Source organism: Lepidochelys kempii, chromosome 14, assembly GCF_965140265.1.
Source record: "Lepidochelys kempii isolate rLepKem1 chromosome 14, rLepKem1.hap2, whole genome shotgun sequence".
In the NCBI taxonomy this organism is placed as follows: domain Eukaryota; kingdom Metazoa; phylum Chordata; order Testudines; family Cheloniidae; genus Lepidochelys; species Lepidochelys kempii.
The window spans coordinates 43,588,441-43,601,968 of NC_133269.1; the positions used below are offsets into that span (position 1 = coordinate 43,588,441).

The window sequence follows — 13,528 nt, forward strand, 5'->3', positions numbered from 1 at the left end:
ACGCGCTATCTCAGAGTCATCCCCTGCTCCTCCCACTCCTCCACACCCCGCACCCCCTCCCCTGCTCACCCCCATCCCCCCCCAACCCCCCCATCCCGTTTCCCCCCCGCACACACCCGACTCCTATTCCAGCACCCGTTTCCCAGCCCATCCCCCGTACCCAGCGCCCCCCGCACTCCCTGCGCCCCGTCCCCCGCTCCCCTCGCACCCCATCCCCCGCTCCCCCCCATTCTCTCCCCTCCCCCCCCCAAACACACACACCACCCCCCGCGGGCACTTGGTTTCGCCTAGAGATACCTAGATCAAAGTGCCCCTCCAGTTCCGATGCCCGGACAGACGCCAAGAGGAAGCTGCAAAGGATTATGGGTTTCATCGTGCTCCGCCCGGTCTCAGCCCCTCAGGCCAGGTTAGGCCGGCAACAGGGTCTTCATGCCTGCAGAAAGGAGAGAGCAGGGTCAGTTCAGCGGGAACCGCTCACCCCGGCACCAAGATGCAGCCACCTCTGGGGAGGAGCAGCTGGGTTACCCGCCGCACAGCGGTGCTGCTCCAGGATGGCTCGCCCAGCGCTGAGATGCAGCTGTTCTGGGGTGGGGCGACTGGGGAACAGCTACCCAGAACAGCTCTCTGCAAAGGGAAGGTTTGCCCAGCACTAAGATGCAGCCACCTCTGGGGCGGGGCAGCTGGGTACCAGCCACGTAGAGATGCCGCATGGACGCCGTTTGCCCGCTGGGGACATGCAGCCAGCTCTGGGGTACGGCAGAGGGATGGGGAAGCTGAGGAATGGGAAACCCTGCCCCTCCCCAGCCAGGAAGGTTTCCTGCAGGTCCCCACGCTGGGAGTCCCCAAGGGCTGAGTAACACACGCCGTGGAGCCAGGGCACCGCGGCTTCCTGTGATTGTCAGAGCTTCCCTGGCGCAACGGCGGGTGGAGGAGTGAACAGCGGTGGGGTACACACACGTGTGGGCACAGACAGCCCTGCCCCCCCCAAACACACGCACGGACAGCCCTGCCCCCCAACACGTGTGTGCACGGACAGCCCTGCCCCCCCAAGAACACACGCACGGACACCCCCCGCTACACAACCCCCTACACACACACCCCCCCACAGAGTTGTTTAGGACAGGAAGTGACTCCCAACTCCGCTTGACACCGCTGGGAAGTTCCCATGGGTGAATGGGATCCCCACCCCCACCCACTGGGATTTGACCAGGACACCGGGGTTCATGCCCGGACTCTCTTAAGGAGTCAGGACCTTGGGGGAAACAAATGGGACCCCCCACCAGCAACCCCCCTGCCCCGCTCCCTGCGGCTCAGAGCCCCCCTGCTGCCCCACTGCCCCCATTCCCTGCAGCCCAGCACCCCAAACGAACCCCCTTCCCAGCAGCAGGAGCCCCCGGCTGCAGAGGGGAGGCTGTGTGGGTGTGGGGCGCCCGCAGGCCAGCTGCTCCGATAACGGCATTGCAGGAATGTCACTCCCAGCAGCTGCCGGTCTCTTGCCCTGGTAAACAGCAGCTGACAGGCTGGGGGCAGGGGGGGTTGGTGCCAAGTTGGACAGGGGAGGGGAGGAATCAGGGCACGGCGGGTGGGTCCCTTTGTACCCACGAACGGGGCTGATCCCCGGAGCGGGCGGCTGAAGCTGCTCAAAGCCAGGCTGGGTCCCACGCAGGGGCGAGAGGGGAGGGGAGGGGTGGGGAGATTCCTGGACATTGGACTGGCGCTGGATTGCGGCATAGCTACCTGAAAAGGCCAAAGGGGGCTGCGGGTCGGGAGCGAGGGGCTCCGGCGGGGCTGGGGGGGCAGGGCTGGGCTGGCGGGGGGCTGCGGGTCAGGAGCGAGGGGCTCCGGCGGGGCTCGGCTAGCGGGGAGCTGCGGGTCGGGAGCGAGGGGCTCCGGTGGGAAGGGGGGGCAGGGCTGGGCTAGCGGGGGGCTGCAGGTCGGGAGTTAGGGGCTCCGGCGGGGCTGGGGAGGGCAGGGCTGGGCTAGCGGGGAGCTGCGGGTCGGGAGCGAGGGGCTCCGGTGGGAAGGGGGGGCAGGGCTGGGCTAGCGGGGGGCTGCAGGTCGGGAGTTAGGGGCGCCGGTGGGGCTGGGCTAGCGGGGAGCTGTGGGTCGGGAACTAGGGGCTCCGGCAGGGCTGGGGAGGGCAGGGCTGGGCTGGACTGGCGGGGGGCTGCGGTTCGGGAGCGAGGGGCACTGCCGGGGCTGGGGGGGCAGGGCTGGGCTAGCGGGGGGCTGCGGCTCGGCAGCGAGGGGCACTGCCGGGGCTGGGGGGGCAGGGCTGGGCTAGCGGGGGGCTGCGGCTCGGCAGCGAGGGGCACCGGCGGGGTGGGGTTGGTGGGGGGCTGTGGGTCGGCAGCGAGGGGCACCGGCGGGGCGGGGCTGGCGGGGGGCTGAGGGGCACCGGCGGGGCTGGGCTAGCGGGGGGCTGCGGGTCGGGAGCGAGGGGCGCCGGTGGGGCTGTGGGGGGCAGGGCTGGGCTGGGGGGGGCTGCGGGTCGGGAGTTAGGGGCTCCGGCGGGGCTGTGGGGGGCAGGGCTGGGCTGGGGGGGGCTGCGGGTCGGGAGTTAGGGGCTCCGGCGGGGCTGTGGGGGGCAGGGCTGGGCTGGGGGGGGCTGCGGGTCGGCAGCGAGGGGCACCGGCGGGGTGGGGATGGTGGGGGGCTGCGGGTCGGCAGCGAGGGGCACCGGTGGGGCGGGGCTGGCGGGGGGCTGCGGGGCGGGGTGGGGCGGGGCAGGGCTGGCGGGGGGCACCGCAGGGCAGTGTGGCTCTCCCACGGGGCGCTTTGCTCACGGCTGCCTCGCATTCCCGGCGCGTCGCTGGCATTCCTCGCCCCGGCCTCCGGTCAACGCGTTTCCTTTTCTCCCGGAGCCCAGCGGCCTGAGGAGGTCGCCGGGTCACCAGCCTCCGATGCTGGCGGAGCAAGTCGGGGACCTTCCAGTTGCCAAGGGCACCCGATGAGACCCCCCCTACACACACACCCCTCTGCCGCGGGGGGCGGCGAATGGGGCAGGGGCCTGTCCCCTCTAGGGGGCGCCGGCCCCCATCCAGCCCCAGGGCAGGGACCGGGTGGCTCGGGGGGCTGGGGAATGGGGCAGGGGCCTGTCCCCTCTAGGGGGCGCCGGCTCCCATCCAGCCCCAGGGCAGGGACCGGCTGGCTCAGGGGAGCGGGGAATGGGGCAGGGGCCTGTCCCCTCTAGGGGGCGCCGGCCCCCATCCGGCCCCAGGGCAGGGACCGGGTGGCTCGGGGGGCTGGGGAATGGGGCAGGGGCCTGTCCCCTCTAGGGGGCGCCGGCTCCCATCCAGCCCCAGGGCAGGGACCGGCTGGCTCAGGGGGGCGGGGAATGGGGCAGGGGCCTGTCCCCTCTAGGGGGCGCCGGCCCCCATCCGGCCCCAGGGCAGGGACCGGCTGGCTCGGGGGGCCAGGGAATGGGGCCCGGGGCCTGTCCCCAGGGGGGCCGGGTCTGATCTGGGCCCAAGGCGGGCGACTGGCTCCGGTGGCTCCCGAGCAAAACCAGTTACAACATAAAGCATTTTCCGCTGGCTGCCCGGCTGAATGTCAGAGGCAGCTGGGTATTTTGGGCTCTCAGCCATGGTGACACAGCAGACAGCAGGGGAGGGTTAAGGGGCCCACAGGTGACTTGCCTAACTTCAGCGATTTCTTGCCAGGACTCCTGGGTTCTCTCCCCGGCTCGGGAAGGGAGTGGGGTCTTGTGGTTAGAACGAGGGGGGCTGGGAGCCAGGACTCCTGGGTTCTCTCCCAGCTCAGAGACGGGAGTGGGGTCTAGTGGTTAGAGCAGCGGGGGCTGGGAGCCAGGACTCCTCGGTTCTCTCCTGGCTCGGGGAGGGGAGTGGGGTCTAGTGGTTAGAACACGGGGGGCTGGGAGCCAGGACTCCTGGGTTCTCCCGCGGCTCAGGGAGGGGAGTGGGGTCTGGTGGGTTAGAGCGGCGGGGGGCTGGGAGCCAGGACTCCTGGGTTCTACCCATGGCACTGGGAAGGGAGTGGGGCCCAGTGGTTAGAGCGGCGGGGGGGCTGGATGTGTGTGGGAGTGTCTGTGCGGTTGCAATGCTCTGGTCGGGTGTGACAGTGGGTCTGAGTACGCCCTGCGGTGCCCTGAGCTGCGTGTTACGTCTCCCCCTCCCCCCAGCTCGTTGCCATGCTGCCCACGCTTCCCCAGCTGTATTCAGAGCCGGCACAATGGCCTGGCTGGTTGGCGGGGGGGCGGGGCGGGGGGAGAGAAGCCAAGACAAGCGTTTTCTGCCTGAGCTGGACTGTGTACCTGGTCGGTCCACACGCGCCACCCCCACCCTCCCTGGACACTTCCTGCAACCGCAACCTCCGGTACCTCCTTAACCTTCAACCAGAGGCTCCAGGATCGAGCCCGGGACAGACGGGCCGGCTGCTCCGAGGGGCCGTGCAGACATACACACAAAAGGGATTTTTCTTATCCTGGTTTCCCGCCCCGAGATTCTGATCGATTTGTCCCGTCTCGAATCGGGACAGAAAGTCTAAATTTCAAAAAAAAATTGGGGAAACAACAAAGGAAAATGTTAGGTGGGGGAGTGGAAAGAATCCAAACGTTTTGTTTCCAGTCCAGCCTCTCTTCGGTTTCTGCCGAGTTCAGTTTTAAAACCAACAAGTCGTTTCTCAGCGGGAGGGGGGAACCCCCAACCCTTTTCATTCCGAAAATACCAGCACGGGAGTTTTGGAAAGTTTCGGGAACAAAATTCCACACGTTTTCCAGTCAGGCGGGATCAGCTTGAATGAATTGACATTTTTCGGGGCGGGGGAGACGGGACATTTTGTCAAAAAATTCCCAACCAGCCCGAAAGGGCAGAGACCAGGCCAGACGCACACCCACGGAGGGTGACCGGCCGTCCCGACAACACTGTATCGGGATCGTCCCAATATTTGGGGATTTGTCTTATATAAGCACCTATTCTCGCCCACACCCCACGTCCCGATTTTCCACACTTGCTTTCGGGTCACCCTCCACGCACACCTCTTGAGCTCTGCCTCCAATGCACACCAGCACCCCCCAAAGCCCCCCAAGTCCCTTTCCCAGTGTAATACACCTCGGCCCGGCAGGTGGCATGCTAGCCAGCCAATCGCTGCATGGGAGCAGCCAAACTCTAGCCCCCGCCCCCAATTCAAGTTGGGGTACTGGGGTTCAGACAGGAGGCAGGTGGAGGGAGGAAGAAAGAAAGAAAGAAAGAAAGAAAGAAAATAAATAAGGAATCAAAGTCTGACTCTAACCCCAGAACCAGATCAGCTACCAGCAACTCCATCCAAACGTACCAATTTCTGTCCCGTTCTAAAATCGGTCTAAGCCATTCCCACCAGATATCTCCCTCACCCTGCTTAGATACCACCCCGCGCCCAGCCCAATGGGGTCACACCGGATTCACTCTGAGGTCACTGACGGCAGTCAGGTCACTCCAGATTCACTCCGGATTCAATAGGGTCCGAATTTCACCTGGCACGAACAAACGCTTCAAGGAGCAAATAGTGACAGATAATGACGATTTGCTAATTACAGTTATAACAACAACGTTATATTTAGTAATTATCGACCACTAGCTGATTAACCGTATCAATGTACTAAATGCTAATCGGCAAAAACCAATCAAATATGTTCTTGCTAATAAGAATAGCTAGTTATAATACTTAATCGTACTAAGAGCTGATTTCCCATTATAATAAATCATTAATAATTATAATAAACATGTAGTGTATAATAAAACTGATTCTATTCATTGCTGACCACAGATAAATATGCAGATTGTAATAATAAAGTATCATGTCTAATTATTGGTACTGTTGGTTGCTGATTGGTGTTGATAACAGGCCAGGTATGTAATTAGAATACCTAGCTCTTAGACAGCCCTTCTCATCAGTAGTTCTTGCTCATTTCACAAACTCATGGATTTATCCTTCCCAAACCCCTGTATGGCAGGCAATGCTCTTATCCCCATTGTATAGATGGGGAAACTGAGGCACGTAGCGTCTAAGGGCCAGATTCACAACTGAACATTGGCTAGTTTAGGCTGCTTCCCACCTAGCCTATGGAAGATGCCAACCGGAGGGGTGTGGCCTAAGCCCCGCCCCTCTTCCCGAGAAAGGTGACAAAGTCCGGGCTGTAGGGAGGCGTCTAGCGCCACTCGGCCTTCTCAGCTGCAAACCTCCTCTTGGGGGCCTCCGCCGGCTGGGGGCAGAGATTCTCCCACGTAGCTTTTAGCCTGGGCATTCGAGCACTCAGCTGGGAGACCCAGGTTCAATTCCCCGCTCTGCATGGCGGGTTTTGAACTGGACTCCGCCACCTCTCAAGGGAGTGCCCGAACCACTGGGCCACGGGGTAGTCTGCATGGCTCCCTCCATCTCTCCTGCAGAAATTGTGCCACTCTGGATTAAGGAGCGAAAGGATCAGAAGGAGAGCAAGCAGGAGAACGACCCTGTCATCCAGCAGCGGGGGCTCTCATGCGGGAAAGTCGGGCCCCAGTGCCCCCCCACTCCAACTGCCTCTTAAAAATATTTTCTCATAGTGGCAAAGTTTTGACAGCAGAGACGGAGGGAGCTGTATGCCATCCCAGCGCGGAGGGAGTCGATTTGTATCAGTCAAATGTCGGAAAATGTCATTTTCGCCGTCCGCGCGCAGCAAAACTGACAAGAAAAGTTATTCCCGCCAATAACAATCCAAATTCCCAGCTAGGCAAAGTAAGGGGAAAAAAAACTGAAGGGGGGGGATCAAATAGTCTTCAAATCTGTTAAGGGCTGCTGTACAGAGGACAGTGATCAATTGCTCTCCATATGCACTGAAGGCAGGACAAGATGTAATGGGCTTCTTCTGTAACAAGGGAGATTTAGGTTCGATATTAGGAAAAACTTTCTAGTTACAAGGGAAGTTAAGCCCTGGACCAGGCTCCAAGGGCGGTTGTGGAATCCCCCACACTGGAGATTTTAAGACCGGGCTGGACAAACACCTGTCAGGGCTGGTCTAGGTTTACTGGGTCCTGCCTCAGCGCAGGGGGCTGGACTCAATGACCTCTCGAGGTCCCTTCCAGCCCAACATTTCTAGGAGGCTAGGAAGAATGCTGTTGGAGCGCCGGTAATGTGGCTAAAAGGCCAGCGTCAAATCCCCACCTCCCCAAATCTCCTGCAACTGTGAACAGCTAAAATCGATACAAATTGTGGGGGGGGGGGAATGCTGAACCCCGCCCCCCCGCCCCAGGATTGCACTCAACTGCGAAAGTTTCAATCATTCCACACTGGGGGCAGGGGGGATGCTTAAAATAAACAGCAATTTGTCTGTCAAAATGACATGTTTGAAAACCAAATCGCACACTGTGGAGTCTCCCCAGAGCTCAGTGGTTAGAGCACTCACCTGAGATCCCCTCTTGAAAGCCCTTCTTTGCAGGCCGGGGGGGGCGTGGGGAGTAGGGGGACTGAACCGAGGTGTCCTCCAGCCAGGGCGCGCCAAGGTAGGGCTGCGTCGCCTTGTGTTCGGAGCTCGCCGCCCGGCTCGGGCCCACGAGGGAGTTCGGCGGGGGACCGTCTGTGGGCTTTAAGCGCTCTGGGGTTTCAGGGTCCGGATGCCGAAGGGAGGGGGCCCTGCAGGTCGCGTGCGCACAGCCAGATATGCCCAGGGAGCAGCTAGGGCAGACACTTGGGCGCCGAGGGAAGGGCAACAATTGATAAAGGAATCAATCATAGACTAGCAGGGCTGGAAGGGACCTCAGGAGGTCATCTAGTGCTCAAAGCAGGACCAATCCCCAATTTTTGCCCCAGATCCCTAAATGGCCTCCTCAAGGATTGAACTCACAACCCTGGGTTTAGCAGGCCAATGCTCAAACCACTGAGCTCTCCCTCCCCCCCGAGGCGATCCAGTCATTAGATGAGTAATGAATAATGTATTGATCTAGGCATGGGAGTAAGTATTAATAATATATAATTAAAATATTAGTCATTAGCATCCTAATTATGAATGGATCTCTCTAGTCATTAGAGTAACTATCCATGTGATCTATTTATTATTTATGACTAACAATTAAATATACATTAATTATTGCTCTGATTAGAGCAAGCCATTAATAGTTAGTACACTAATGACTACATTAATTAACACATGTATAATTACTCTCATGCCTAGCTCAGTGCATTAATGATTAATAATTATGACTAATGACTAGATAATTAATGTATCGATCTAAGACTCAACAGGTAATTAATGATGTACCAATGCTGTCAAATTATTAAGTATTAATCTAGTCATTAATAATTATTACGCTGTCACTCTCGTCATTAAGTGGTTAATAACTGCTCAAGTATTAATCTAGGCATTTCTCACACGAGCCGTGCTTTCGCTCGTCAACCTGCAGTAAAAGAGGATGAAATTGTCACCATACCGTCATAATCCAGTCATTAGAGTGAGTATTACCAATAATGTAGAGATCCCTAGATTATTAATAGCATTGATCTGGCCTTCGGAGTCATAATCATTCGGGTTAATTAGTTCAGTCAGCTAGGCATTCGATGAATTCTTAATAATTAATGATCTATTGAGCTAAGCGTTTAGAGTCACCCATGTCCCACCTCCCACGTGCCCCACACGCAGTCGCAACGCCCCCTTAGAGCCGGCCTCTGTCCCTCAGCACCTCCGGTCTGTGCAGCCAGCCAGCCCGCCCCAGGCACCGCTGCAAACCCTCCAGCCTGCCCTCAGCCCTGCTCTCCGGGCCTGGATCAGACCGTCCAACCAGCCCCTCCTGCCTCCGGAGAGCACCGAAACATGCCGGGTCTCCCAAGGGTCGTAATGGCCCTGGGCCCCCCCTCAGCTGGGATTCCCGGCCCACGCACACATCCCCAGAGCACCCGTAACCTCCCCCGACACGCTCAGCCGACCGTGGAGCCCGCAGAGTCATGTACGGCGGGGGACGAGCCAAGGGCTAAAGACAGCTCCCCGGTCAGACAGCTGGCGCTTGGCCATGGGCTTGAGACGGGAGGCCGGCCTAGGGTGAGAAACTGGCGTGGGACGGATAAGGAGAGATGCGTGCAGGGACGGAGACAGAGAGATGCCGACGGGGATGGAGGGAGGGGAGCTCTTGATCAAAAGTGTCGAAACAAACAGCAAATACACGCCCCGCCGCCGGCAACGTTAGCCACAACTAAACACAGAGGCCGCAATGCACACACCGACAACGATAAATACATTTAACAAGAACACAAACCAACAACAGCCACTGCCAACCGCAATACGGATACACGCAATAAACCACAACAGCAACACGGACCTTGGCATCCTAGCAAGGAGGATAACATAGATCCGTGTGTTGGCAACATGAGCTACTGATAACAGGAAGATCGGCTGCAGAACCGGGTCACTGGGACGAGCCCCCTGTTATTTCAGCCAGCCCCAGTGTATCATTCCACTCATACATTTCTCAAGCCTGCTCATAACCGCACTGCGTCTGCAATTCATAGCCGCACAAAAAACTCCGACACTCCAGGACGATCAACAAAGCTGGACATTTTTCAGCTAAACTTTTTTTTTTGGCGGGGGGGTGACAAAACCCCCACCACCATCACCACCACTTTTGGCTAAACCAAAACGTTTCGGAAAACGTGTCAATTTCAACAAAAGTTCATGGTGGTACAACCCCGAACGAAGCGTTCGGCTCGCATGGCAACATCCCGCTTTTGACGTTTCCGGGATGGTTTGGAGCGCTCGTTTGGAAACCGCAGCTGGAAGCATGGCTCCGTGTTTCTTTAGAGACACAAATAATAAAAAGTTGTGGACGGTCAAAAGCAGAATGAAGTGTTTCAGGTTCCTTGAAATGGAATATTTTGATTGGCCTGAAAATGACATTATTTGGGAATTCTGTTTCATGGGAAATTTAAAATAAAATAAATAAATAATGGTTTTCGTTCCACTTTAGAACAGGGGGAAAAATCCAACATTGTGGAACGTCCCACAAAATGGAAAACACAGTTCCTGCCCAGATCTAACCATCCCAGGGGCAACACACACAACCCAACAACTAACAAAATGTGTAACTATCACAACTCTTCCCAACAATACGCACATATGCGATGAACCGCAACGCATAACTGCCTCACGCACACACGAACCGTGACAAGAACCAACACCCAACCACAAGACGAGAAATAAGTGCATTAAACGCAATGCTAGCCACCAATACAGACACCCACAGAGTAAATGAGAACACACAATGGCAACGCACACAAATAGTAGCAAGAAATAACTACATGAAACAATGCTTAAGTGGCAACACAGCAATTAGGATCCCAGGTCAGATTTCTGAAAGATTTAGGTTCTTGCTGAAATACAAAGGGATTTGGGCCTTTGAACTCCTTTGAAAAGTGAGTTTCAAATCCCCTGCTTTCGTCCTTGGAGAAAAAATGAGTTTCAAACTCCCCTTTCTGCTTGGGGGAAAAAAATCCGTTTCAAACCTCCCTTTCTTCCTGGGGGACAAAGTGAGTTTCAAGCCCCTCTCAAATCCCAGCTTTGTCTGCCCACAAATCTGCCACCTTTAAACAATTGTGTTCATGGGTTGCCAAACCCCAGTGTGGGTTTTAAGTGTGTTTTAATTTGGTTGAAACTTAAATCAATTCCTAATTGTTTTGAGCTAAATCAAAATGAGAATATTACTTAGATTTGAAAAAACCCACACCTCGCGTTCACCCGAGGCTACTACCCATCCGGACCATTTCCCTTCCGTCCTTCGGATTCAGTCCGAAACAGGACTTTTCTGCAGAAATAATCACGACCTTTCACCCCACGGCTTCTTAACGGATTATAAACCTCGTGAGTGGTTATCTGCATACTAACAGTCGTGTGGGCGGGGCTCCAGACTGGGCCGCAGGACACCTGGGTTCTGTTTCTGCCTCTGTCACGGACCTTGCACACCTCACGGGCCCTCTCTGGGCTTCAGTTTCCCCTCCAGCCCCTTGTCTGTCCTGTGTGTAAGATTTCTGGGGCAGGACCTGTCTCCCTGTAGGTCTGGGCAGCGCCCGGCACAACGGGGCCCTGATCTCAGCTGGGGCAGGGCCTGTCTCTCCCTGGGTGTCTGGGCAGCGCCCGGCACCATGGGGCCCTGATCTCAGCTGGGGCAGGGCCTGTCTCTACCCGGGTGTCTGGGCAGCGCCCGGCACCATGGGGCCCTGATCTCAGCTGCAGCTTATACACAAATAAATAAATAATGACATACATTTACTGTAATAGAAACAGTAAATTCTATGATTTATTCTCACCTGTATTGTTACAGCAAGGTGCTATTTCAGTCTCTCTGTCAATATTCCCTTTTCTGCTTTTTTTGTTGTTTTCCTTTTAATAACAGCGGTGTTTCGAGTTATTCCTGCATCTATCCATTATTGAGTATCCATTATTGAGTATCAATGCTATTAATTTACATCCGCCAACACCGCTGACAGTGATGGGTTTGGTCCTGGTCCTTTGTACTCATGGGGCCCATCGGTGTGATGTTTCCTTTCACCCTTCCGAGCAAGAGAATAAGGATTCTTGCTAATGCTGTTTTCATTGCTTGTAATTAGTCCTCCTTCCTGGGCTGGCCCTAGCAGGAGGGTGCTGGCGACCCCCAGAGCAGCTGGCTGGCAGGGACAGAGGGGGACGCAGGGACTGGTGAAAAGGCAGCAGGAAGGAGGGAACCGCTTGGAAGTGGCTGGTTAAAAATGGCTCAGGTCTGAGCTGATACCTGGCGTCTCCCCTCGCCCCCCCCCCCCCCCGCCCCTTTCGGAGCCGTCTGGAAACTTCAGAGCCCCAGCGGAACCTGAAATAGCAAGGCTGGGATGCTGAGCTCAGGTTCACCCGTTTCGCTCCAGGGTCACTGGAGATCAGAATCCAGCCTGGACCCCATTGCAGAGGAGTCACTCCGGATTTACACCGGGGTCACTGAGCTCAGAATCCAGCCTGGACCCCATTGCAGAGGAGTCACTCCGGATTTACACCGGGGTCACTGAGCTCAGAATCCAGCCTGGACCCCATTGCAGAGGAGTCACTCCGGATTTACACCGGGGTCACTGTGCTCAGAATCCAGCCTGGGCTCCATTGCAGCAGAATCACTCCGGATTTACACCGGGGTCACTGAGCTCAGAATCCAGCCTGGACCCCATTGCAGAGGAGTCACTCCGGATTTACACCGGGGTCACTGTGCTCAGAATCCAGCCTGGGCTCTATTGCAGAGGAGTCACTCCGGATTTACACCGGGGTCACTGTGCTCAGAATCCAGCCTGGACTCCATTGCAGCAGAATCACTCCGGATTTACACCGGGGTCACTGAGCTCAGAATCCAGCCTGGACTCCATTGCAGAGGAGTCACTCCGGATTTACACCGGGGTCACTGAGCTCAGAAGCCAGCGGAGTTCCACCCCGTCAGAGACCCGGAAGTTTTGGGGTGCCGCCAGATCACCCCGGCTTCCTGCCCTCCCGGATCAAGGTCAAGCCCAAACACGGTACCTTTCCCGGCCGCTCCGATCTTCCGCCTGGCAGACGCCAAACACCATGTAACCCCCTGGAAACCAGGAAGGTGAAAATCCCTGGGCAGGGAAGGGAAAGACACCCGGGTTTTACTCCGCTTTGTAAATCCAGCTTTGCGGGGGAGCCGGCTCCGATCCGGAGGGAAAACCCCAGATCCAAGCAGCGGTTCCGAACGGTACCAGAGCCCGGCTCCGCTCCGGCGTGAAACCGCCCCGAGTCCTGCCGCCCCGGAGTCTCCCCAGCTGCTCCCCTGAGCTCATCGGGAGTTTATGCAAATCCGCAGCCTGGTGCCTTCTCCAGGGGCCAGGATTCGCTGGCAGAGGCTGGGCAAAAAGCCCAGAAATCCCCGCCCCCCCCTTTCCACACACACACACACACACACACCCCCCCCCCGCCTCCCTCAGCTCTGGAATTAACACACACACCTCCCAGCTGCTGGCTGCAGGCTTCCCACGAGAGGGCCCCTCGGAGGGGGGGGCTGTGTCTAGGTAGCCTAGGGCCCAAAGGAGACAGCTCTCCGTGGGAGCGGGGGGAGTCCCTGGATTTCCACCAAGCACAGAAAGGAAGTGGTGGGGGGGGGGCAGGAATCCCAGCCCCCCAGCTGTCAGAAAGCTGTTTGCAAAATCCCCACCTGCTGGCTTTGGGAAAGCAGCAAGGGGGTCTCCTCTCTCTGCCCACCTGCCCCGGGCTAGGCTCAAGGGAGTTTCAATTCCCCCCCTCCAATGCCAGGATAAAGCCAGGATAAAGAGAGTTTCAATTCCTCCCACCCCATGCAAGGATCAAGCGAGTTTGGGTCCCCCCTGCACCCCGCCCCCCACTCCATGCTGGGATCAAGTGAGTTTCAATTCCCCCCTCCAATTCCAGAATAAAATGAGTTTCTATTCCCCCGCCCCCCTCCAATGCCAGGATAAAGAGAGTTTCAATTCCTCCCACCCCGTGCTCAGATCAAGTGTGTTTGGGTCCCCCCTGCACCCCACCCCCCACTCCATGCTGGGATCAAGTGAGTTTCAATTCCCCCCTCCAATT

General features: G+C 57.5%; 1 protein-coding gene across 1 annotated transcript in view; it reads right to left on the reverse strand.

Annotated features, from left to right (window-relative positions):
* Positions 1-12,756, reverse strand: part of DDR1 (discoidin domain receptor tyrosine kinase 1) — a 30,107-nt gene extending 17,351 nt beyond the window's left edge. Inside the window, 3 exon segments of the mRNA XM_073310937.1 lie at positions 298-433; positions 4,340-4,502; positions 12,482-12,756. Coding sequence (XP_073167038.1) covers positions 298-373 — 76 coding nt within the window. The 5' untranslated portion in view covers positions 374-433; positions 4,340-4,502; positions 12,482-12,756.
* Between the last annotated feature and the right edge of the window lie 772 nt (positions 12,757-13,528).